General features: G+C 41.1%; 1 protein-coding gene across 4 annotated transcripts; it reads left to right on the forward strand.

Annotated features, from left to right (window-relative positions):
• On the forward strand, window positions 1-27,260 carry LOC124064369 (zinc fingers and homeoboxes protein 2-like). Of its 4 annotated transcripts, none has more exons than XR_006844254.1 (14): window positions 231-435; window positions 15,777-16,311; window positions 16,716-17,408; window positions 18,448-18,660; window positions 19,111-19,374; window positions 19,539-19,754; window positions 19,918-20,002; window positions 20,217-20,402; window positions 21,229-21,635; window positions 23,273-23,525; window positions 23,633-23,792; window positions 24,074-24,193; window positions 25,574-25,868; window positions 26,153-27,260. XR_006844254.1 is itself a non-coding variant. In XM_046398772.1 (14 exons), the coding sequence occupies exons 3-13, from the start codon at window positions 16,213-16,215 to the stop codon at window positions 24,189-24,191; spliced, it is 2,694 nt and encodes an 897-aa protein (XP_046254728.1). In that variant the 5' UTR covers window positions 231-435; window positions 6,841-7,030; window positions 15,777-16,212; the 3' UTR covers window positions 24,192-24,193; window positions 25,574-27,260. The 4 variants fall into 4 exon arrangements, 3 of the variants coding, with proteins under 3 accessions (XP_046254729.1, XP_046254728.1, XP_046254727.1); XM_046398772.1 differs by adding an exon at window positions 6,841-7,030 and having other exon boundaries at window positions 25,574-27,260; XM_046398773.1 differs by lacking the exon at window positions 231-435 and adding an exon at window positions 1-216 and having other exon boundaries at window positions 25,574-27,260.
• The last annotated feature ends 71 nt before the right edge of the window (window positions 27,261-27,331 follow it).

Below are 27,331 nucleotides of genomic sequence, written 5' to 3' on the forward strand. Positions count from 1 at the left end.
CTCTGAGGGGAGAAGCAGGCAGGCATCAGCACAGGGACAACTTGACGGCAACAACATGCAGTTCATTCATTTTTACACTAGCAGGCATGCTTCATGGAGCCACTAGCACTATTCCCGGAGTCTGGACAGAGACTTGGTTCACTTTCCTCGGCGTGTTTCTGAACTTCTCACCGCTAAAGCACTATGGACCCGCAATGGACGGACACCGGCGCTCCGGTACGGCATGCAAATACGTACTCTGACGTCGGCGATCATGTGGCTTTTGGCGTAGATCCTCCTTGTGATCGCCAATTTTTTCTTTCCTGTCGCCTGTTGTCTGTTCGGCTATTGGACCGCCGTGAGAGTGCTTAAAACAGATTGGGTTTATTCCTTCGTTCAGCAGTGGCTTTCGGGGTGTACCGCACTACCTGAGCATCGCGCTAAAACGGTGGGCAGGTAAGAAACGGATAAACTCTTCCTCTGTTTTTCAAACGGCTCGCCACGACTCCTTCTCCTTCAAAAGTACCCCAAGTTACAACTGCATGTAGTTGTTTTTTTGACCGCTCTCTCGTATTGCGTGCCTCCCAAACACCCACACGGCTCTGTAACGTTATAAATATTTTAACTTGTCTAGCCGCATGAACTTTGCCTGCCCCTGCCGTTTACACCTGCGTGCTCAGACAATGTGTCCTCCAAGTTGTTAATTGGATGTTTTCACCCCCGTGTTTTAAGTTTCACGCTGATACGTTGTGACTGTGGTGTGAGAAGGCACAGAGGAGAAACATCGTGTCTACTTTTCCTCCTCCCCGTGTCGACATAACCAGCAAAACATGGCCGTCCTTTGCCGACATGTTGTTACGTAGATGGCGAGAGGGGGAACATTTGGGGAGAGTGTTTTTCTGCGCCCCTCTGTCACATCTCGGGTTGGCCGTTGGAAATGGCTGTGAAACTCTGCACCTCCGCCGGTGTACCCGCTCACATTCAGCGGTACTGAGGTTTGAGTGCAACTTTTGGAGTCCGACGTTGTTTATAGACTTTGATTTGCGCGACTCTGTGATGTAGGCGTACCCCTGGTGATGCCTCCTCCCCTCCGAGACCACGGCTCTTACTGCATGCAGGCGCACACACACACACACACACACACACACACACTCACACTGTGCTGTTGCATAGGACTTGTGTTCTGTCGTTGCAGTAAGCCTGTAACTGCTGTAAAAAAATAAAAACGTCAGGCGTGGTTGTCCGTATTCATAATATTAACTTTGGTCTTGAATCCTGTGTCCGGGACTGCTGGCAGTCTGTGAGTCAACACGCACACTGCGTTAACCAGGGGAAACTGTGTCTCCAGTGCAGAGTGAAATCTCTAGGAGGCCAAGTGACTGTTGGATTTATATCTTTTGGTGGCATTCTTTATGTGGTCCTGCTCTGCATAAGATGGCATTATTAGTGAAGTCACTGAGGAGAGGTATGAACATAAACAGATATCAGCATGAGGATCAAACACAGCACACGCTGTAGTTATAAACACAAACAGTCAAATACTCCAGTGCCATTGTTTAGAAGGGAATTCTACTTGCTTTTAAAATGCACACCAGTGTATATAATCTCTAACACAGTTGTGTAACTTCATCCATCATTGTGTCGTACAACAAAACAGCCTCGAGCATATTACTGTGTCATGTAGATTTATTATTGGGAGATCATACCAAATAAATTCTTTTAACTCACTGTAAACTCACTAACTTTCCAAGTAAGTTGGGAGTCGTATGTCTCCATCAGGCCCGAGTTCCTTCTATTCATTGTGCATAATTTGAGCTATTGCTTTTTGGAAATTTTACATAATTGGTACACCTACAGTAGAACTAAACATGAGCAAGAGACAGTTATCCAGCATCCTGACTTAGTATTGGTGCTGATACTCACCTTAATAAGCCTCTGAGCTATGGCTGTGCTGTACTGATCCACATCAGATAATTTATTTGTCAGTGTTATCAACTCAGTTCATGGCTTCACATTAGGTGAATCACGTTGGATGAAAAATAGCCCAGTGAGTTATGTGAAGTGAGGATTGCCAGTATTAAATATTGGAAAAAGATGGCACTGTTTTCCCTTCAAACTGCCATACATTATTGGCCTGCAAGTCTACTCTGTGCTGCACATGGGCATAATGATAGTTTGATCTCAGTCTGTCATAAACAACATACACGGAAGTTTGCTGGTGACAGTATTACTAATAAAACTGATACGCAAGGAAAAGTAACATCTGACAGTGACATTTTAAAGAGTGGAGACAATCGCACACATTAGCATCTGCTGCCCTCCAGCACCAGTTCTGATCAGATATTGCCTCTGACAGCACATGTGATTAAAGCAGTATTTCGTATCTTGCATATCAGTGGTTATGATAAACAGACCCTGACACAGATTTACTATGCTGTAATTTGGTGCACCTGTTCACCAGTGTATAGTCTCAGACTTGTGACAGGTCTGCACACTCACTCCCTACAGGTGGGCCAGCTAATTGAAAAGCATTTTGTGCCTATTTATGTATGCTGATTTTCTAAGTAAAGCTGTCACCCAGTCATAGTCTGTATTCACATTCTCACTGTGTGTCTGATGAAATATCTTGTTCATGAGCCAACGTTCCCTTCATACTGGCGTGACCTGTTATGTTGTATTTCTAAACATTCCTTGATCAACAGCCGAGCCCAATTCGTAAAAGATGTAAGTGAGTTTGATCACAGTGCAGTTAACACCCCCCTCCCCTTCATACCCGTTACCAGCGATTCCTCTGGGTATAAACTTGGCTTTGCTCACTAAGCCACGCACTCTTGCTCCTTCCATGTGAATAAAAATGTGGCTCATGTTTGTTCTTCTCATGGGCTCCACTTGTGATCTGCCAAATCACAGATAATGTTATATAATTTGAAATGACAACCGGCTCATTTTTATTGGTGGCTGAACAATCAAAGGGGTTTGTGTTCATAAAAGTAAACGGTCACATATCAAATGACACACAGATAGCTTAGAGTATTGTTTAGCTGTGCTTTTCAGAAGAACGACGTAGGGAATAAAGCCAGAAATATTCATATGTAAGACGTTAATATAGGCAACTAACCTGCCTGAATAAAATGTAACATGTTTTACCATGTCAGTGTACTAATCACACTTTGTCACGTCTTTAATCATTTACATTCATCACTAAGAAATGCTGAAAATTTTTAACCCCTACTGTTGGTCAGTGTTAGGTATAGAGGGCATTACTGAATTGTTTTTATAGTTTTACAGATGCAAGATTAAGCCTGTGTTTAAATATTTTTTGGGGGAAATTGTTATTCTCGGTATTGCTCAAGGGATTAGAGAAATGCACAGATGTCTCCACCCTGACTCGTTGTCCATAACATCTGTGATTGTGCCATCATCACTACGCTGTGACGACAGCAGGGAGAGTGACAGAAACTAGGCAAAGAGGGATTATTTGTGAAGCCAAAATCATGTGACTTTTTTAAAGTCAGACAGTTTTAATTTTAAATTTTAAAGAAGTGGCATGAAAGAGAAATCTACCCTCGTTGTATCGCCTATTTTTCCGGTCTTGCTCAACCACGCCGCGTTCCTCAATCTATTGTGGCCTCTTAGAGTGTTAGAGTCAAAACATCCAGCTGTGAGGTGATTTGTTCCTAGGAGTGTTTATTCCGTTACCGTAGAGAGATGGTGGCAGATGAAAAAGATTCAGTCTGTCAAATTCATTTAAGTGGAAAACATGACAGCTGAGAAAGTGTAGTGTAGTCAGATATCATTTGTGTAAATGACAGGCAAGATCTGATTGTTGACAGTCGTTGTGCTGCCATATGTTGCATGTGTCAATCATGCTTGTCAGAGCTGTTGAAATGATCTGATTCACGTTCCGATTGCTACCTGGAAGTCACCTGCAGTAGGTTAAGAATTATTTTTAATAAATTAAAGTGGTGGTTTTAATGCTATGGGAGGAGGTCATGTTTGTGTTGCTAAAGTTATAGTGTCAGATGTTTGAGTCAAGATTGCCGTGAGGTGATCAGTGGACAGATTAGTACTTTCTTACAATAAACAGCATTGTGAAAGCAGTAGACCTAGGGAGTGCTAATTACCAATAACTCTACAAAACATGTATTAGATAAGTAGTTTTAGACATATAACTCACTTTGTGTTTACTCTAGAGAAATGAGAATTTCTATGACAGTATAAAATCTCCTATTAATAATGGAGTATTATTCTTTCATCTGGGCTTAACTGTGCCACTGCAGATACGTTTATCAGTATTTTACTTGTCGTCATTTTCAGCATCATTATGTGTTGAGGAAACCAGACCAATTCGCTGCAATCCGCATTTACTAATACCCAATAAAATTGCTGTTGAATTATTCTCACTGTTGTTAGTGTCGACTGTTATGTAGTTTTGCACATGTGGTGACAATGACAAACTATTAGTAAGTCTTGTCTGACGAAGCTGAAGGTGTCGAATCGCATTTTATTGATCTCTCAGCTCTCAGTCAGTTGGATGAAGTTAAAACATACTGACATAAGGATATGAAGACAAGTACGAGCAGTTTGCATTGAACTGAAAGGTTGAGTTTGGCTGGTGTTTATGACATGACATGTAAGAGCGACTGTGGTATGTAAACAAGAATGGCTGATGAGTAATGACAAATTGCTAAGTTATTAAATTGATGTAGTTGACAGCGCTGTCTTGTGTTTAGCTGCTGAGCTAATGTTATGTTAGGTAACATTACAGTTTTACAGCCTGACTGCTGCTCAGGGCTGAATGTCCTAAGGTGATGATTATAAACCAATGTAATTCACAGCTGAGTGATTTAACTTATTGTTTCCTCCTTGCTGCTGTTAACTGGTCAGCACGAACCAACTTCTGTGTAGCCAGAAGATAAGTGCAAGCAGCTAGTGTTGTGTTGTTTATGGACCCACGCACTTCTCTGTGTGCTCTTTGTGAATAGCATCAACAAGTACAGGTTTGCGATGCAGGTTTACCCGGTAAAAGCCAACTGGTTATTTCCTAGTTTGGCTAACTCACAAAAATGCATTTTCATATAGCTTATAAATTTGGGCACTTGCTGTCAGACTGGATCCTGCCCCTGATTTTTTTTTTATGGGGACAGCTGGACACAAGCAAGGTTGTTGGCATGGGATATATTTTATGTTTTAGGAGTCATTGCAATGACATGCTCTTGTATAAACCCTGGATGTTAACAATGGGCTCAAATTTGATTTTTTTTTTTCAGAGTAAACTGTTTATCTGTGAACTAGAAGCTTGTGTCTGTTTTTACTTTTACCACCTGTCAGGGGTTATTGACAAAAGATAACTGAGCTAAGACAGACACTGAAAAATTCAGGATGTTTATGAACTCGCACCTATTTATTATATGGCTGTTATTATTAGAGTTGTGTAGCCTGACCTATGGTGGGTTTCAACAAGTTGCTCTTCCACATTTGTCAAGAACGTCCAGCATTTCCTGACTGCACAACACATTTCCACATCCAATTCTGAGTTATAATGACTGTCCATTCTCTTGGTGAAACACTGGAATGAGTCATCACGGGTTGGAGGACGGAGGTTGTTGTCATCACGGCCTGTTCGTGTTCAGCCTGGCTCAGTGATGACATCACCAACATCAACGCTGTGCTTTGTTCCAGTGTTTTTCGGTTCAGGTCCCCTCCGCTGTGCCTCCGCCTCCACGGCTTCTCAGACATGTTGTTAGGTGACTAAGGCAACCACAGAGATGAGCTCATCACCTGTAGGTGGGGCTGAGAGGGAGATCGTGATGAAAGGAAGGAGAGAATTACGGAGGCAGGCCTGAAGAGTTACATAGGGACAGAAGGAGAGGGACCATGAAATCAACAATGTATGAGTGAGTATGTGTGATGTACAAGAGAGACGGAGCGATACTGAGGAGGAGACTATTGACTGACACTGCATGAGAGTGACGAGAGAGAAAGAGGGAGGTGATGAAAGCTAAAGCCCTGCATGTACCTTAACCTAGAAACACAATTTTCCATGCTGGTGTCATGTCAGCTTTTGGTGAAAAAGGATGCAATGTGACGACTTGGATGGGTTTTCGGAAATCTTCAAACTATGACCTTGGTGAAAAGCAACATTTTCAGGTAAAGCACACAAAAGGTCATGGCAGTCTTAACGTGTGATGATGTTACCACTAAGGCGGTTCCCCTCTCGTACTCTCACAGGTATTCCTGTGGAGATGGTGTCGCTCTTGAAAATTGCAGTATTTAGTCTGAAGAACTAAAGGTACTTCTGCGGCGCTTAACATGCCAAAAATCCAACTGGAACAACAGGTGTCGCAAAGAAAAGTGGTGACACTGAGAGAGCCATAGAGTGACAAGAAAAGAGGACACAGTGGACGGAATGTCCAAGCAATGTGAATGAGAAAATGAGACGCCCTTTGAGTGAGGGTTAAGTGCGTGTGTGCAGATGCTAATGGCGGGGTCCGTTGTACCCTCTCTTTCTACCAGTCAGTCATTTCATAAGCTGAGTATTTAATTAAAGACTCAGATGCTTCATTGGTGCATTGATTATTATTTAAGTCTGTGCACAGCAGTTTGTACAGTGGTGTGTTTCTGTATGTGGTGTACATTGTCCACCCTTTTTAGGGCTCAGTTCTTGTTGCCGTTTTAAAGAACTTGAAAGTACTTCTGAGGACAAATTAAATCCTCTAAACATAACCACTACATGCAGCCATCAGAAAAGTTTCACAACCTTGTGCACAATCTGTGTCTGTATCTCATGTAGGACGTTCATGTCTGTGTGAGCACATGTGTTTAGTAGCTCCCCATCTTCCATCATATTCTGTCCTCCAGATTTCAAGTCTGCAATAAGAAAAGAAAATGGAGTGAAAGGAAAGCGAGAGCAAGCTTGCTAAAAGGCCTTCTGCAGTGCACCACGTCAGCTGCTGGCAGAACACAGACACACCCCTTGTGCCAGCGTTAGACCAATGAGGAGAGGCTGGAGACAGGCCACACCCACTGCAGGGAAGGCAGAGATTGACAGGTTGGAAATCTGGTCACACAGGAGCACTTAATGCTCACTGAGTCTAACAAACACAAAGTTAATAGTGCTAAAGTCTCCAGGCTTTCTCATTTGGACTTTGTAGGACATAAATCCTTCCTCTCATGCATGCCTACATGTGAAGGACATGCTGTATACAATAACATAAATATTTTCACTGAACATTACACCACACTCCATTATAATATGTATAATTTGCAGTGATTAGAATGTGGTTAACATTGGAGCAGAACCTCTCCCATATCCCCTGCCATTGTTGACCTAATTTACAGGCTGCTGGCTGGGTGCAAGATGACCCTTCCCCTACTGCGCTTGTGTCTCACAGTGCATTTACTGTAACCCGTAACTCACATTTTTAGCCCCAACAGGGCTCTAATTTTACATTTTTTAACCCCCGTCCCAAACTGTCCCAAAATACTTTTTTTAAACTCTCCTTGAGTAAATGCTGGCTGTCCTAATTACACAGTGGTTTTAAAAAACTTTTTTCTGCAATAAAACTTAATTAATAATTTAATGATTAAAGTGATATGTGGCATAACTGAGTCTGACAGCAGTGTTTAAGGGTCTACTTTCTATCCCACAGCTGTGCCAAACTTATTCATTTATTTATTTTTGTTCCCGATCAATTTCTGTTTTTTTTTTCCTGTTAGAGACCCGGAGGCCTCATTCTCAAACTGGACTTATGGACAAAATCTTACTTTGACATGGAAATGATCATATATAGTTACTAGACTCCCTAGATTTTCCTGTTCATGTTGCGGTGTTGCTGACTGAGACTCAAATGTGTCCAATCCTGTGGTGAACCTTCCGTAAGCTTTATAAAAAATGTGATTGAAATGATCAATTAAATGTATGAGGAATTTGCAGAACTGCAGTCATCATTTTCGGGCTCACATCATTACTTCTTTTCATATTGAATTTTTCAGTTGATTTATAGGTCACAGGTACTTATGTTACAAATGGGATTCTGAGAACCTGCTTAGGCAAGGTTTTTGCCTTGTGACTTCCCCATAGCTATATAATGCCAGAATAAATGAGAGTTTGGTCGGGAATAACCACAGAACTAAAGAGAAAGTCAAACTTTTTGGAAGATGAGATCATGGCAAAGGCAGAGGCAGGGACTAAATAGTGGGTTGACAAACAAAGCCAAACAAACAGCTTGAGAGTGTGTTGCTGCAGCAGTGAATGAAGCAGGGAAGAGAGAGAGAGTACTGTGGATAATATTGAAAAGAAATGGGCTTACTTAAGAATTCAATATGAAAATATTGAGCTGTATTGAGTCCAAAAATAATGACTGCAGGTCTGCTGATTCCTGACACCATTCCTGTCACATAGTTCATAAAACTCGTGCAAAGTTCACTGCAGGCTTGGACGCCCATGCCTCCCAAACTGCAGTAACCCGACAAAGCCAGCAGGTAAATCACTGACGTCAAGTCTAGTCTTTGCTGAGAAATAATATCGTTTCCTTGTCAAAGTACAGTGATTAATTGTGCATGGTTTTCTGCATAAGTAATACCTAAGATGAATATTGATCATAATTTCGTTTTCTAAATTGAGGTCTCTGTGTGTGCCCCCCCACCACCACCACCACCAAAAAAAACAATATCAGGAGCATTTTTAACTGTGATTTAAGCTCTTAAAAAAGTTGGCACAGTCCAGTGTTTCCAGTGAATAATGAACCATTATCGGTGTCTGTCTGTGCACAAGGCCATTAGGAAGAATAAACGAGAGGAGCATGTAACCGGACAGGAGAGTGCAAATGGGACAGCAAAATCAAGCTAAATAAGAATGTTCAACAGGGATATTTTACCCCTGTATTACTAAGGTTTGCTCTAATGAAACTCTCCCCCGCACCCCATCTGCTTTTCATTCCTGCATACAGCCCTTGGATCAAGTGAATGCTTGCTGATGTGTTGGCTTTCATCATTGAGGTCACTTTGTGTACATTTACATGGGGATTGCAGCAACATATTTGAGACAGCTTTAGATGTTCTGTGACATACCTTTGCAAAGTCTGGGCACACAATAGTTTGGCTCTTGTGTTAGCTTCAAACCATGGAAAACTGCTTGTTTTGAGTCCGTTGCTGGACTCTAGCAGTGACTGTTGTTGTCGTCTGTGCGTTCAGATGATGATGCAGTCCCTAATGTTTCACATGTACACAAGGTTTCTGTTGGTACAGGTACTGGTCTCTGTGTCCTGGAAGATTTCTATGTCCTGAATAAATGTGAGAAATTCTGGTCAAATATTATCAGCATTTATTGAGTCACAGATTTTGGTGAAAGATGATTGTTGAGTCTCACTTCCAGGTTGTCGAATACTGACACTGGCTCAGACAGAGCCTTGAACCCAAACGGAGGACTGACGACATGGCAGTGAGACGCTACAACTGCTTATTCTACCTTGTTTTTTTATTCCTGAAGACATTTCCAAAACCTCAACCTGTATCTCTGACTCATTGACACCATTGTCATTAGAGCTGCTTGGTTTCATAAAATACTTGTTAGGGTTTGCTTGTCTGGCCATGCCAGATATCACCTTATGCCTGTTGTTTACCTGGTTGTTAGGTAGGCTAGCAGGCTAGAGCACTCAGTCGGAGCGGGTACTTTTTCTGAGAGAAACAATAACACCATGGTTGTTTTGTTCATAGCACAGGCTAGCCTATAACAGATAATGCTGAGAAGGAATTATTTTCAGCACTCGTGATGGCTGAAAAGATTTAAATATGTCCAACTGGATTTTCCTGGGTTGAAATTAAAAAAAAAGAAGCAAAAAACTAAATCCGTAATCAAGGAAACCCTGATTCACACTGTCTTACATGAGGTCTGTCGAAGGTTTCCCACCTGAATATATGTCATTCTGATATGCTAGTAACATAAAATATTACCATACCAAGTTTAGCTGGATATTGAACATAGCAGCCTATTGACCTCTGCTGCGTTTCTGCTCCTGGATGCGAGCACACACCCGCACGCGCTCTCTGTTGGTTACGGTGTTACCATAGTAACACAACCATCAGCCAGAGAGGGTGACACTTGGATATTTTTATAGCTTGCCCTTTGTGTGTGTGACAGTGCACCTGTGTGTGTTAAGTGAGGAGACAGGTCTGCCAGTGTGAGACCAGTGTATGTGTTCAGTGTTATGCGAACCAGAAAAAATGGAACACTGGATTTTTGACTGAATGTGTTGTATCCTGCTTGACAGTATTTCCATCTTTTGTAGATTCTTTTTGTAGATTGAATAAGGTCACAGGAGTGACAACCAGTCTAGTATTCTGTAAATTCCATGTGGAAGTTTTGCTGCTTCACACAAAACCATGGGTGTGTGATATTGCAGACAGCCCCTGCAACATTAGTAGATTAAATGAAATACTGCAGAGGAAAATCGATCTGAAAATGTGCAATATAATCAATTTACAGAAGTAAAAATTTGCTGATGTAACCAAATCTTGTAAAAATTGAGAGAGCTTGTAGTAATTTGCTTTGTCAGCAAATGTGTCAGCCAACAAGCAAAAAGAAATTGCAGTCCAGAAGTGCTAAATATTTGTTTTAGGTCATTTAGAAACACCATCACCATTAGTTTGTCCACCTGAGCAGCCTGGCAAGATTTTTTCTCAACTGTAAAATAAAAAGTCCCACTCATCTTGGCCAAACAATTTTTAATAACTAATTTAAGGGAGTGGAAGGAGATTTTGGGAAATACTCCTCTATTGTGAAGAACTTTTGAAGAGAAGATTGATACCTTAAATATATAGGTTACAATAAAGATTGAAAAGGGGGAAGAGGCAGGCCTGCCTCTATCTAAAAGTGACAAAATCTGTCCGTATGTCTATCTATAGATAGATATATAAAATATATTCAATATCAGTAAGTAACGAAACAGCCATTTACCCACATTGAATCTTTATCCCAACCCAGCACAAGTAGTGCTGCTCTGTTGCTATGCAGAACATACCAGGCTCTCAAACACAGTGCAGCACTGCTTTGCTCTGGAGGAGCCGTGTGATGAGATTTAAATTAATTCTGTGACGGTCCGAAATTCTGCCTCTACCACCCCTGCTGGGACATGTTGTATTAATGGTGGTGGTGCTTCTCCTCATCCACACAATTCAGACACACACATTGTCCTCCTCACTGCAGTGGCTGACTTGTGGAACCATCAGTCAGGAGGGAAAACACACTCAAAACAGACTGAGAGAAACACACCCCATGCAGCAATGCCAACAAGACCATGTGTGCACTCCCTCTGTGCAATATGTTTTTGCTCCTTGTGATAGAAAATGTGTTGTGGAGGTTCAAAGTTTTAGCTGTAACAGCAAAGTCATGTCAGCGTTACAGTCGGTGTTTCTGCAGCTTCTGGTTTCTGTGCTCCCTCCTTGTCTTGTTGTGCTTGTTATTTTAGAGCTCTGGTGTAACTGGCTGGTTTGTTCTTCATGCATGGTTTCAAGTGCGGGCGCTGCAGAGGTTGCCATCCATATGCCTTTGTGATTGTGATGACTGCGTGCCTGAAAACTCTGGCACTCGGTCAGCTGTGGCCCCACACTTATTTCTCCAGCCTCCTTCTTTCTTCAGCAGCAACAATGCATCCAGCCACAGCCTGTCAGTTGTAGAACTGGATCTTTGTTCATCCTGTTCATTTCAGACACTGCATGGCATGGCAAGAGTGCACCTGATCGGTCTAGCTGCATTATTTAATTTAATATTTACTGGGCGCAGTTAATTTAATGCTGAAATTAATATGGATTGATCGGAAATTTATTTATTTATTATTTTTTTATTTATCTATTACAAAACCACTTACAAAACTGCTCTTTTTTATCACAAGAGCAAGAGAAGAAGCTTTTTATAAATTTGTTTTAATAAACTTCCGTCAGCTGTGCAATATCAAATTTCCTGAACCTTTTTACTTGGATGATACTCAATATTTACTGAATACATCTGAGTACTTGCTCAATCCTTATTGTTTCCATAATAGTTTTATCAGTTTAAATGTAAGTTAAGTTTAGCCGGGGTCATATGTATTGACAGGTTGACATGGTGTTAATTTGGTTCAGATTGATGGTTTTAGTATCAGAGGGACCAACTGCTTTTCCAAAATTCTAGTCTCTGGGAGCACCGTGTGAGTTTTTTCCCTCTACTACACTTTGAAATTACATTAATGATACACATAAATAGAAGCTGAGTCTAGTGCGCTGGCGTGACTCATCTGCTCAGTGTCGTTCTCTTCTCACTGCTGTTTGGACAGATATCTTTCCTACAGCACCACTGTGTTTCTGCTGCATTAGATCATCTGCCTGTCTTCATACATTAGGCAGGCTTAGTGGTACGCAGGATTTGTATTGATTTTCACTGCATTCTCTCCAGTATGTATGCCAGCGTGTAACCTAAAATGATTACTGCCAAGGATGATAAATGTATTTGCTCCTTGGCAGCAATAAGGTGAGTCCTCAGAAAGATGGCTCCACTAATATAATGCACCAATCACACAGACAGCCAGACAACAGGCAAGTATAGACAGACAGGCTGACAGTCCCTTGACTGCCAGGCTGAGTATTCATACAAGTTTAATGAGCATCCAGACAGTAGGGAGTTTGTGGCTCCAACATAGAGCTCACTCTGCACATAGAGGCTAGCTGGCCGACTAGGTTAGACAAACTAACTAAAAGACAGCAGACTGACTTTTTGACCCAGGCTACAAAACCACACTACAGGAAATAAAGTGAAAGGCAGTGTGTGATCGTCCCTTCCCTCTTCCTCTGTAAATGATGGAGAAGAGAGAGGAAGAGGCTTTTGGTGGTGTATCCTCAGTGTTCAGCAGTCTTTACACAGACTTTGCTTTTTGTTTGAGGCAGTCAGTGCACATGAGTTTAACCTGCCTGCAACATCTCAGACTGCAGAGCCGGTTTGGTTTATGTTGTGTAAGATAATGCTCCTTTTTCTGAGTCAGCCTCTGCTCAAAGTCACGTTGTGAATCCTTTTTTTCATAAATGACTCAATAGGCACTTATTTAATATGCAAACCAGAGTCTGATGTCATCAAATTTTTGAAGAGCCACTGGCATTACAGAGTTATACAGCAATTGTGTTTACAGATTTCTAATATAGATGCTGTATAAATGGAACTGCTCATCCTCTCCCCGTTTGCTTGTGTGGGTTTAACAAGCCAGTGGGAACAGCGCAGTCCAGCTACAGCTTTGTGCCCTCTCTGCTCGTTCTGTTCACAGTCAGATCTTCATCCAGCCTGAACATCCAGAAAGCATTGAGGCTGTGTCAGCAGCGAGGCGGCAGAAGTTCATCAGGTTGCGTAAAGTGGCACTTCAGATGCAGCTGACAGATGCGTCTCCAACTCCTTCTTGCCAGATGTTGGCAGCTTCCCTGTATTTTGGGCAGACTCTGAGGGATAGAGTGATATTGAGTGGAAGACTGAGAATGTGCATATGCAGTGTGTCCATCATTAAGTGTTAGTAAGACGGGAAGATCAGAGCAGGGTGCTTTTCTGCTACATGATAAATATTTTCTGTGTAATGTTCATGACTGACTTTGGTTATTCTGGGAATTAAAGTCTTCTCCTTGAGACTGTACCTTGATCTCCTCCAACAGCTTTCATTGAGCGAAGCTGAAGAAGCCTCACAAATATACCACACCACTCTGTATCCTGCAGGAAAGGGCAAGATACGTGGCCTTTCCGTTTTTCAGAAGATTTCTGCTTTTTCTTTCTGGCTATAAAAACGCCAAACACCGCCCCACATGCAGGCAGGTCATCCCTGTATGTAAAGTCTCCATCGGTGACACCGATGTAGCAGCTACGTGACTACAGCTCTACGTCGGCGGTTGCTATAGCGACACCATGGTAATGAGCCTGCATCCTAATGATGCCTCAGTGGGTTGTTTGAGGAGTTGAGATATCTCGGGACAATGAGTAGACTAGCGAATGACAGCCTTCAAGCCTTGAAGGATGCAGTGCCCTGTGATTAATGCGTAGAGGCGTGATTACAAAGTCCAGTCCTAACCTGCTGAGCTGACAGAAGACCCTCAAGCCTTACTTTTTGCATCCTTACTGTTTCCCCACCCTCTTGCAATGTCATTGTGCAGGCTTAAATTTGACACTGTTCAACAGGATTTGTGTTTGGTTGAGTTAAACCTATTTCTTCTGTCAGTATTTATTTGTATTCATCCCTTATTTGAGTAATGTTGTGTACAGGAGATTTTAATTTACACTTTCCCTCCGTCCTGCCAAGTCCTCTATGCTGACTTGGTTTTATGCGACCTGGTTATGTCCTGATAGAAGAGCACCGCTGCTGCATCGACTCATTTGATTTTTACTCATGTGAATATGACTATGAAGCCTCTGCATGAGGCTTCCAGAATATCAATAGGCTTTTTCAGCCAGATAAGCTTCTCTCTCTCTTTTCTCATTATAATATTACCCTAGGAAAGTTTCCCTACTCACGCTCCCTCAGCATTTTTGCTTTTTCTTGATGGAGGTGTCATTTCACAAAACCCAAATAAAGCTGCTCTTGGCTTTGTAAGATCTGTATCTGAAGCCGCTTTGTCTCTGGTTTCTCACTCTGTTCACACTCCACAGCACGATATGATTTATGATTAGTCAGTATTTCTCAGGTCTTACTGACAGTCACAGACCTGTCAAGTGCATATTTTTGCATACCAGCTGTGTTACCAAACCACTGTTGTCAAACTGATGATAAAAGTTTGTACTCTACATAAATAGACACTACAGGAGTCATTCTGTAAGATTTGTTTAACACAAAAAGCTGGTTGTTCAGTGTGTGTTTTCATTTTCAGTCAAGGTCTTCTTGTCTAAGCCAAATAAAACTAACAAACTGTGATTACTGTATGACAGGTGTGTGTTGGAAGTGGCTAAAGTTCATATGGTCGTATTGCTGCTCCTGTCACTGCCTTGATTGTGCAATGTGCAAAAACAGATTAGAAAAACTGAAATAGCCTGTTTATGTCGAGCAGCCATAAGTAGCAGTGCATTACAGCAATGTGTTTCCTGATCAAGTTAGACCTAATTTATCCAAAATATATGTATAATGTTATCCATCAAAAAACATATACATTTACATGCTCAGATTGGCTCTTACTGTTGGTGGTTTTTCACAAAATATAAATGTAGATTTAAAAAAATCTCCCAAGAGCCATTGAACAATGACTGCAACTAATTTCTTCTTATCTGAAATGATATCGATGATTGACAATTAATAATTTTTTGGCATTTTTGCTTAATTAAATAGTAACCTATGACATTTTTTGACCTGCTCAAAGCAGCTTGTTTGGTTCTCTTTAAAAATATAAGTATAACCCAATGTTGGAGTTGTTGTTTTAACCAGTTTTTCCACATAAAGTAAATTTTTGTGGAGAAACACATTAAGGATCAAAACCTTTATAGTAATTTTGTATACATTGCATAAATAACACTGACTATTTGCTCTATCCTTACTTCCCTAATGAGTGACTATTACAATCCGGATGAGATCTGTGACTTAATTGCACTTCATAAACAGCAGGTAGAACAAATGAAGGACAATGGAACACAACTTTTAACATAAGTATCCCAAAATGAATGTAATGTTTAATATCTAATGTTTATAATATATCAGTTCTCTTTCTTAATATAGTGAGACATCTCACTCATATTAATCAGAGAACCGGGGTTATGCAAATAACCTAAAGTTTTCCTTCTCTGACTTTTTTCTTTTTTTTCCATCCAGGTAGCATCCTGTCATGCAGTTCCAGGAGGTCGGCCAGCACTGGAGCTGACACTGTCAGCGAGCCCAGACTCCACTACAATACAGCAGTCCTATCCCTACCAGACCCTCACCTTCCACTACCCTCCTCTCGCTCCAGCCACTAATCTTACCCCAGGGGAAGATTTGTTCTCTACGCTCAGTGGCTGTTCACTCCCATCTCAGAGACGGTCCTGTTGTCACTACCTCTCCAAATATAAGAGAGAGCCCATGCCTGTATCCTAGTACAGTCCAGTCCACCTGGCTATTCTTCAGTACCTTAGACTCTCTATACACAACACTCTGTGACAATAGTCGTGCATCCTGGGCGTCTCAGCCTTCTTTGTATCACCACTGGCCAAGTACAGGCACCAAGTGAGGGCAACTGTCCACCCAGACAAACTCAGGATCTACCATCATCATGTCCAGTCGGCGAAAGGCCTCCACTCCCTGCATGATCCGACAAGACCAGACCATGGTGGAGCTGGATGATGAGACAGAGGAGTCACATGGCATGGAGGTACACATGTCTGACATGACCACAAGGCTTTTCTTTAAAAGGGTGAATCAAATAAGCGAAGTTTCACATTTCTTTGTGATGGTAACAAAACATTAGAATTGGTTTACAGCTAGTTTTGATAGTATTGTTAGAAATACAGACCCTACATATGTTGTTGTTTTTAGTGTACAGACATTTTCTAAATTGTGATTTAAAATGGCTATGTTGCACTTTGTCATTTTGATTTATCATAATGTATTGTTTTTCTGTATATTTCACTACATGTGTCCTGACTTCAGAAGGACTGAATTCATAAATATGTAAGATGGTGCAAACACAACTAATTTGCTGTTGTGTATTTGATATGTACAGGGTTGATAATGCCATTACCTTTTAATCTGAAAACTACTTTCTTCCTCTGACAGACAACAATGGAGAACCATACTGAGGAGGGACCTACAGAAGCTGATATCTCTGCAGAGATGGAACCCTCTGTAGAATTAGACCCTCCCACAGCTCCAGACAAACCAACTACTGAGCCCCCAGACCTATCCAAGCCTCCTCGTAGGCAACAGGGGGGCTACGAGTGTAAATACTGCCCCTTCTCCACACAGAACCTCAACACTTTCAAAGAGCATGTCGACGCCAACCACCCTAACGTCATCCTCAACCCACTGTACCTGTGTGCCGTCTGTAACTTCAACACAAAGAAGTTTGACACCCTGACTGAACACAATGAGAGGTGTCACCCAGGGGAGAGCAACTTCAAATTCAAACGCATCAAAATGAACAATCAGACAATCTTAGAACAGACAATAGAGGGGTGCAGTAACAATGCAGTCATTTACAACACTTCCAGTACCATTTCTGGCAAAGGGGATGAACTAGGAACTCTGCCACTTAGCAAACACTCCACAGTGAAGATTGGTAAACCAAAAATAATGCCGTCGGATAATAAACGGACTGAATTGGGTAAACTGACCCCAGATCTGGCCAAGAAGTCAATCACAGCACTCAATGTGAATGGGACAGTTATCATTCCTGAGTCAACTCTGCTCAAAGCAGATGGCCTTTCTCACATCATGCCTTCCCTACAGCGGCCTCTAAACTATACCCAGGTAGGACATGCTCTGGAGAAATATGAGGATACTCATTTTCTTTTTTGTATTATTCCTGCATGATTAAAAGAGTAGTTTGACACTTGGGAAAATACAAATGGTCACCTTATTGCCTTGCATAAAGGCTGGAAGCAGGGTAAAACGGCTGGTCTGGCTCTGTGCAAAATGTGTAATATGCCCCTACTAATTAACTAATTAATACTAATTAATTTGTTTAGTTAGCACACATTTCCCAAAATGTTGAACTATTTATGATAAACTAGCTCAGCCTAAAGGCTGGCAGCTGGGAAAAAATCAAGATACATGAGGTGGCTGCAGGTCTTTATTTAACATTTGAGCCGAACTTGTTGTTTTCCCCTTGCTTCCAGCTTTCATACTAAACTAAGCTAACTTTCTCCAGGTTCTATCTACATATATAATCTACAAACAGGAGAGTGGCTCTTCTCTTCTTACTACCAACAAAAAAGAAAATTCCTGAAAGAGTCCTTGTTATTATTTAAAAGTGGAAAATTTTGCAATTCGTCAAGTTACTACTTTAATGTTTTGCTGTTAGTGCTTTATTTTATGTTGATGTAACTTCATAATAATTTCCTAGAAGATACGGTATAATTTAATGGTAATTATAAAGAGAGATGGTTTTCCTCTTGGTGTACTTTTCTAATTCCAGGCAGTTGCTTAATTACCAGTGCAGAATATGTCGGTCATTGTATGTCACTAAACTTGCAAATAATGTAAAATGTGTCTAGAAGGCAAGAATACAATTCAACATATATGCAGAGTAAAGTTACAGATAATTAATCAAATGTGAATTCATATTTACTTGGGTTGAATAGGAGTTCTTTTAAAAAAAAATCAGATTTTCTCCACACTTGGCACCAAATTTCATAGTTCTTTTCTGGATTTTCTCTGGATACTATTAGGAAATTACAGACCTGTAAAATATAGTGCCATTACCATTCAGTTTTCTGCTTTTAGTATTCACCATGTTAACTTATATATTTTACTGTGAACAGAACTATTGCTTGCTCTGTTGTTTCAGGTGCCGAAGATCGCAGTGCCCCTCAACACAACCAAATACAACCCTTCGCTGGACGACAACCTGACCCTCATCTCTTCCTTCAACAAGTTCCCCTATCCGACACAGGCTGAGCTTTCCTGGCTCACAGCAGCCTCAAAACATCCAGAGGAGCAAATCAAAGTCTGGTTCACCACACAGAGACTCAAACAGGGCATTAGCTGGTCTCCCGAGGAGGTAGGATTTATACTAATAACAACATTTAAGGCACCCGTTCATTTCCCTCAAGTGTGGTTTAATGTATTTTAATAGGTCTCTGTCAAAACTCAGTCACTCAAATGAGGCAGCAGCTGGTCTCCCAAAAATGACGTTAAACTGATAATAGAAACTGTATTTCCTGCACACTATGTATGAAATGCTCTTAATAAAAAAGAAAATGAAAGGCTACATTTGGTGTGAAAAAATGATGCCAGATTCTCCATTCTGAAACATGCAGTTATAGCCTTTTTATTATCTGGTGTAATTTAAAACAGTCAAAATATTAAGAAAAAATTATTTTGCTTCTTAAATTGCAGTATATAAAAATCATGTAATTTCATCCAAAACTTAACAACTCGGCTGTTACAGGATTTTGTAATTTTTTAAAAAAACATAAAAGCACAAAATATACTTTTCTTTCCATGACAGGTGGAAGAAGCCAGGAAGAAGATGTTCAATGGTACGATCTCCTCTGTGCCTCAGACCTTCACCGTTGTGGCTCCTCAGCTCAACTCCCAATCATCCACCAACCTGTCTGCAGCCACTGTGGCCTCCAAATCCATGCAGCCTGGAGCCTCTGTCCTGCAGCCCCTCCCCTGTCAGCTCCTGGGACAGACCAGCCTGGTGCTGACTCCTGTGGCTAACGGCTCCACTGTCACTTGTGCACCTCTGGCACTCACTGTTGCTAACCAGGTACTGAAGATTGGGGTAGAGATGTTCACGTGTGTAGACATGGGAACATGAAGAAAAAGCAGCAGAAAAAAATAGAAGAAAAGCATGCATATAGGTACCATGCTTGACTTACCTTCAGAGATATGTGATTTGAGTAGTCAGATGTTCCACCGCGTTTTCCACAGGTGGCGCAGTCACTCAAACGACCCCTGGCCTCCCCTGTGATCGCCACAGAGAGTAAGCGACCCTCCATCATTCAGACCATTTCAGCGCCCATGGCCACATCCAAGCTGGTATCACCCAAAGTGCTGAGTTTCACAGTTGACCCTAGTAAAACAGCTGAACAGCTATCAGTGCTGAGGTCCAGCTACACGCAGTGTCCTTTCCCTGAGGAAGATGAGGTAAGAATAAGTGAGTGCAATGACATTTTTTGTGCCGCATGGATTTTGGGCATTGAGATTTTTGGAGCCACTTTTGCTTTATGCTTTAGTGCTGCTCACCACTGTGACTGATAAGCATGCACACTTACTGTTTCATTTCATGATGCATCTTGTCATGTGATAGATCTACCGGCTGATAGAGACCACTGGGCTGTCCAGAGGAGAGATAAAGAAGTGGTTCAGTGAACAGAGGCTGCTTAATCTCAAAGGTATATGGTGTTTACTCATGCATCTGTATGTTGGTTTGAAACAAGACAGTTTTAGTTCTGGTGGTTGGTTTTAATTTCTAAAACTTTAAAAACAAATGCATACTGAGAACAAATTGTCCTTTTTCACAAACAATAATCTGCTTGTAATGATTTGAAAGCACTGCTTGTGCTGTGTCCTTAAGCAAATTCTGTTACATCTGTGTGTCTGTTGAAGGCGGTCCTGCACCTCCAGTGCTGGTGAAAGCAGAGGTGCAACAAGCACCAAAAGATGGTCCCGTAAAGAAAGTGGTGCCCAGCCAGTTCCCCCTGCTGGAGAGGGTAAAGGGGAAATCATCAGAGCAGCTGCAGGCACTAGAGGAGAGTTTCCAAAGGAGCAGCTCTCCAACAGAGGCAGATTTAGGTAAAGCCTTCTGATTGCCAACTGATTTGGTGTTACCTTGTTCTTATTTTGGTTCATATTGTAAAACAAAAGAGTGGGGAAAGCATCAAAGTCCCCCACTACTCAGACATGTTTTTTGCTTAATCTTACATTAACAGTTGACTTTACAGTACAGAACAAGACATCTTGTATCCAGCAGTCAGACTTCTGAAATGGAAAATATTAACATATTCATAGATTTCTGGATTTTCCAATGGGGGAGAAGGAGGAGATGTAATTTCAAGAAGTACTAAGAATTATTAAATGTGTTGAAAACCATTTTCACATCCTGATTGCTTATTCATACATTCAGTTATTTTATGTAAATGTATTTCCTGGTCCTAAATTGGACAAGACACTCCACCTGCAGATTGGTATGTAGCTAATGAAACACAAAATTGGCCTTCCAGCCACATCTATTTTTAGAGGCTGTTTTTGTTGTGTCGAGTTCTGGAGGAGAAAGTATTGCAAAACTCTTGAAGTACTTATTTAAAATTCTGTGCCCGATGTTGGACAAATTGGGTGAGAATCAGCCGTTCAAATTAGCAGTGGATGCTAAAATTACTTAAAGAAGTCCAGTAGTGTTGTCTTCTATTTATACTAGTTCACAGCATGTGATTTCATTTTCTTTCACCCCAAAGGAGCTGCAGGCCCATCTCTTGTGGGTGCCTGCATGACAGGAATAGCAGAAATGTTTTTAATGAGCCCATTTTTAAGTCCCCTGGAGAGAGACTGAATTCCCAGGTTTCCGAAAAACCTTCCACTTAAACAGGACTCATCTGATTCAGTGAACTCTGTTCTGCTGCAGACCATCTGGCCCAGGAGACCAGGCTGTCCAAGACGGAGGTGGACTGCTGGTTTTCAGAGCGCAGGGGGCTGAGGGACAACATGGAAAAGGCTTTACTCACTATGGCTTCAAAGAGCACAGAAGACAGAGTAGACCGACCGGGAACGCTGCTGAATGGGGCTTCGCATCGGGAGCAGGATGGAAAATCTCTACGCTCCCCCCCTCACCCACCTGTCCTCTCTTCTTCCTCCTCCTCATCCTCCCCTCCTGTGCTAGCAGCCTCCTCTCCTCATCCACCAACCCTCTCCTCCTCTGTGTCACCTCCCATCCTCACTTCATCCTCTTCTTCTTCTCCTCATCCTCCCATCCTGTCAGCCTCCACGAGCCCAGCCCCCATCAACAGCCGCTCCCTCACCCTGCTCAGAGAGGTAAAGAAAAGCCGATGAAGACATGTCAGCACCAATGATGATTACATAAAAACATATTCAAATATGACATGTTGGCACTGTAATGCAAGCAACAATGACATGAAGATAGGTGCTCTTTTAATAGCAGATTAGCTGCAATAGGCATCAAGACATTAATGAGTCGTGACTTAGATTAGTTGATGAGGTCACACATGTGTAATACAATCTGAAGTGAGATGTTGTGCGAAATTGATTCATTTTGAGACGGTGTTGTGCTGGTACCTGAGGAAAAGATGTGTGATTGACACTACACAATACTTTAATCTTAAAAGTGAGATAAGACAGCAGGAGACTACAAGGTCAGATCTGAAAAACCAAAGTGAAAGAGCTGGAGTAGTGTTGTCTGGAAAAGAGTAGTATCCCATAGGATTGCAAAGCCTATAAATGGAACATATATCCACATATAACACATTGTACAGACACATCCTGTCTTTAATCATGGCCTATATATTTCAACTACTGAGGGCTAATTTTGAAATCTGACAAACAGAGTCCACCACCCATATTTTAACCCATATTTTGTCCCCAGGTACACAGGCCTCACACATAAACCCACATAGTGCACAAAGATAAATTTTTAGTCTTTTAAACATAATTCTCAACTGAATTATTAAAAATGACAGCCAGCCACACTCTGATTCTACTGAGAGTTTCGCGGTTTGGAAAGAATTAACACACAGGAACAAAGCATATGAAAGTAGAGGAGGCGACTGTTCACAACTGCTTTAATCACACTTTCCATCTATGTAGACAGGATGAAATGTCAGAACATTTTTTAAACAGGACAAAGTCTAGTCTGTAGCCATGCTAGCAGCTGTACTTAGGCTCAGCTGCGTTTTGAGGCACATACTAACAATAGCAGCATTTAGATCCTTAAGTCTAAGTAGAAATACTGCAATATATATGTATATCCTACTAATCCTTCATTTAAAATGTCAGTTGTATGTAAGTGTTGGCAAACAGCATTTTAACTAACTAAAAGTAAATGTAAATATGATTCAGAAAATTGTAAGCTCATCATATTTTTTGTATTCAAGATCTTAATTTGTAAAGTAACTAGTAGCCAAATAAGAATAAGGTGTAAAGTATATGTATTAAGTATATGTATCTTAATTTTGTATTTAAGTGCAGTAGTTGTCTAAGTAAATGGATTTTGTGAAATTCCATCAGTGAGTGTGTTAGCATGCTAGCATTCACTAATTAGCACAAAACACAAAGCACAGCTGAGGCTGATGATAATATCATTAGTTCTGAAGGTGTCTAGTCATAAACAAAGAACAATAAAGTTGTTAGGATTCATACTCAGGGAGACATACATTCTTGTACCATTTATTCTTCTTATCTGTCCGGTAGTTTAGATATTTCTGCCTGGATCAAAGTGATGAACCAACTAACATTCCTACCTCTTGAACTGTGCTGCTAGTATGGTTGAAAAAAGTTCTCAGTAATTGAGCAATTGTACGCACAAGTTATATTTTACTTTTTGCATTAGTCCATCTTTGACTTGCCTGTTCTTCAACAGTGAGTTAATTATATGTTTGTAAAATACATTTTTGTTTTAGAAAATGTTAATAACAGGTACTAATCTGTCTTGACAGATGTTCTGTCGGACTCAGTGGCCATCTCCTGAAGAGTACAGCCAGCTAGAGGTCCAAACAAGCCTGGGACGCACCGACATTGTCCGCTGGTTCAAGGATCACCGCTCGGCACTGAAGAACGGTGAAACTCTGGACTGGATGGAAGGATTCCAAAACCAAAACCCTGTAGAGCAGCAAAAAACAGGCCAAGAACAGAACGGCCAGAGTAGTGAGAAAAACCAGAGTCTTTCCTTAGAAGTCAAGGCGGTGACAGGTTAGTTTTGGTGGAGAACATGAAGAAGACTTTCGTTTTAAAGTTGCAGTACATCATACCCCCATCTGTTGTTGTGTATGAATCTAATTCTACAACCTCTGATGCAGTTGAGGAGGCTCGTGAGAACACAGCAGCTGTAACAGAGCACTCCAAGCAGTCCAACCAAGACAAAGTCCAGTGGTTGACTGACAAATTAACCCACAGTGTGACAGACCTGAACCGGACCAGACCAGAGCAGACCACCTCTAGCACTACTGACAAAGGGAGGTGGGTGGAGAGAGAGAAAACAGATCTTTTACAGCTCACTGTTAAATTTTTTAAAGGAGTTTTTGTGAAAACAGTCTGTATGGGGCAATTTGTAGGTGCTGAATTACTCCCTTGCTTGCACCTGTTATTTGTTACATGAACCAGATTTTCATACATATGGCTTATAGCTTTTTCAGAACCATTCAATGTGCAAAGAAACACGTTCTTTTTTTTCTTTCTTTTTTTGGTTCTGGTTCTTAGAAGTAGCCTGTGTTTAAACCTTGTGCCTGTTTCTTTGCCAGGTGGGTTAAGGTGACCGTGGAAGTGGGGGAGGAGAGTGAAGAAGCAGTGGAAAGACAGAGGCTGGCAACAGACGCTGATGTTCTGACCTTGGAGCAACATGGGAGGGTCACTGGTTGATGGTAGGTTGAACTGGTGAAATATCCTTCTGAAGAAAAAGTAATTTGTATGAGAAGTGAAACCACGTATTTGACATATTACAGCCTTTCAAAGCTAATGTGGAGAACTTGTTAGCAAACTATTACCTGTTTATACACAGAGCAACACTAGCATTCATTCCAAGTCATGTATTCTGTTGTCCCACGTTCTGATGAATGTAAAAATGAAAAACATATCTTGGTCTTTACAACTTTCACTATTTGCTAGCTCGTTGCTAATTGCTTCTGGGCAGGAACCCCACTGTGGGTTTATCAGTGATTTTCTAGACACAGCTGCTTGTTGTGGCTAATGGAAGTGGACGGAAACAGGAATGTTCCTGGTTGTAAAACCGAAACAATGAGCTTAAAGATGCTAAAATGATACAGAAGGATAATTCCCTGTGGGCTTGTCTCTAAGAGCAGCTCCTTTCATGTTACACACAGTCATGTGACCCTTTGTTATATAAAAATACTTTTTAAGTTTTACAGTCTGTAATGAAGATTTTACTGCATCTTTACCAACCACAAAAAGGTTCATTGTAGATACAGACAGATAGGACATGGCTTGATTGTTTTTTGTTTTTTTTTGGGAGGGGGGGGTTGTCTTGAAAGCATTACTGTGTGAATAAATAGAAAATTAAATGGTGAACTGTTCCTTTAAGATGCTACAGCTGCAGCTCCAACTACCCAGGAAGTTATTAGGGTGTAATTACCTCTGATTGGTCCTTGGTCCAAATATCATCCTGCCATCTTTTTGGCAGGATGATATTTGGACCACACCATCATTAGCATTCAAGATACACACACACACACACACACACACACACAGTGTTACCGTCACGGGAAGGCACAGTAAATGGTTCAAGGGGCGTTAAAATTCTTGCTCTATGATTTTGTACTGCAATTACCATATTTTGGTCAGTTCTAAATTTCTCAGTGGCCACTGCAATCAAACAAGATTCAAGATTCAGATTCAAAGCTTTTATTGTCATATGCACAGTAAGGAAACACGTTTCCCTGTACGGCGAAATTCTTACTTTGCTGTCCACACTGAATGTCATAGAAGTTTAAGGTATATTAAAAGAATAGAATAATTTAACAAAATAGGCAATTTGAGAATAATAATAATTCCAGAATAATTCTTCTCAGTGTCCCATACTGCACGCTTCCACCAAGTTTCGTGAAAATCAGGCTGGTGATTTTTCCTGTCATCCTGCTGACAAACTAACCAACAACCTGATGGAAAACATAGCCTCTTTGACAAAAGTAATAAAATAAAATACATTGTCCTTTGCATTAAAAGTTGTTGAAGCAGAATTGTCCAGTGTGCTAATTTCAGTCCATTTCTGTCTGACGTTGTTTCAGGTTGACTAAATCATTGACTGCTGAGTCACCGATCATCAAGTGACGACTTGAGATGATCAAACGCGGAGCCAGTGGTGTAACTGTCTGCATGTGATGTCATCACAAAGAGCCGTGGACTTTGGAGTCCCACAGTTAAAGCACTGATGTGTGGTTCCAATGCTGACATTAAGAGGAGTGCCAAAGCTGGACTTGATGCATTATTCTTACTATTACTACACTTTTTTTTTTTTTAAGATGCACCCTTGTAAATATTTTTCTGTATGACAAAAAAAGTTTGTACAGTTTTACTGGGAGGGTAAGTTTTGTTACATTTCTAAAAAAAAAGTCTGACTGATGCCCCAAAACCTGGAATGTTTTTGTTTTTGTTGTTTTAAGATCCAAGTGTATAATAGTCTGTTATTTCCTGAAAATCAGTCCTATTTTTTTCATACCTGGAAAAATCATACCTGTTCACTACTCATTATGAGTAGTCTTTGATGGCACTTGCATATATCCCAGTGGTAGTGATAAATGTCTACAGGCTAGGCCACTTTATTTCAAACTATTAGGAAATGGTAACTTTCCCTTTTTCTCCTGCAGCATCACCTTGACTCACCATCATAGAATTACGCTGGTGAAGGTGGAAATCACTCAAAGCTGCTACAGGGGCACTCAGAAGGAGTGACGGTGTTCTGAACACAGTATAGCCTCACTGCTGAGAGGCTGGAGAATGAACGCAAACAGACCAAGAAAGACTGCATTTGGGCAAATGAATGAATGCACTGTACGACCCAACTCCCAGCATCTTTTCTAATCAGCTGGTTCTCGCATCAGTACCCGAGGCATGTTTAAGAGGCTTCAACAGCACAGAATGTTCCTTTCTCGATATAGAAACGATTAATCACATAGAGAAGAGGGTGGAGTGTCTGTGTGATCGCACCATGCTGCCTTTTCAGCTCTCTTATCTGACATTTGCTGTGTGCTGCAGAACTGGGTACAGCGCAGACCGGTGATGATGATGACTTAAGTATTTCATTTGTTTGTTTGAAAAACTTGAAATATTTTTGACTGAACTTGCCAAGAACTTTTTGATGAAAGTGTTTTGCGCATGACAAAATAAGTGAAGCTCCTTTATTTGAGCCATGCCAGATATCCATTTTGCTGAGCTGTGATCGGTGAGCACATCTCTCTGTCTTCTCTTTAGGCTTTGTGTCCTTAGAAAAGTCCTTCTGTTCAGAGCTGGGTTGGGTTTGGTTGATTTTTGTATAGTGAGTTCAGAACACCTGAATTATATCCGAGACTTAACGAGACAAATGATCAAACTTGTGCTGATTTTATGAAAACTGGCAAAAAAAAAAAAAGCATTTGGAATTTCACAACAGCCAAAACTGTCATGGACTGCTTGCATGTGCTTCAACAACTCATTTTCAAAAATATTTTCAAGGGATATCTATGATTTATGGGTCAGATTGCAAGCGCTTGCAGCATTTGTGCAAGCTTAAACAGTTAAGTTGAACCATCATTTTAAGCTGGTTTGAACAGCAGGTGTGTGGCTGAATGTCTGTTGCTGCTGCTGATGTTTTAGTTTCACGTTCAGACAAGTATCTGGGATACTATATATTCGGTTGGCTAGAATGGAAAACCGCTTGCATTTTCATTTTCTACTTTTAAGTCTGCTGTAACTCAATAAATACACAACCAACTGTAACAAGTGTGAAACGTTCGCTGTTAATTGTGTGCATCAGTTTGGACAATGTACAGGGAGATTAATGATTACTT

This window comes from Scatophagus argus, chromosome 9, assembly GCF_020382885.2.
Source record: "Scatophagus argus isolate fScaArg1 chromosome 9, fScaArg1.pri, whole genome shotgun sequence".
Taxonomy (NCBI): domain Eukaryota; kingdom Metazoa; phylum Chordata; class Actinopteri; family Scatophagidae; genus Scatophagus; species Scatophagus argus.

Coding starts and splice junctions, on each gene's coding strand:
- LOC124064369 (XM_046398773.1), top strand. CDS start 16,213: ATGTCCAGTCGGCGAAAGGCCTCCACTCCCTGCATGATCCGACAAGAC. Junction 19,375..19,538: donor CACTCACTGTTGCTAACCAG/GTACTGAAGATT, acceptor CGTTTTCCACAG/GTGGCGCAGTCACTCAAACG. Junction 19,755..19,917: donor CTTTCCCTGAGGAAGATGAG/GTAAGAATAAGT, acceptor GTCATGTGATAG/ATCTACCGGCTGATAGAGAC.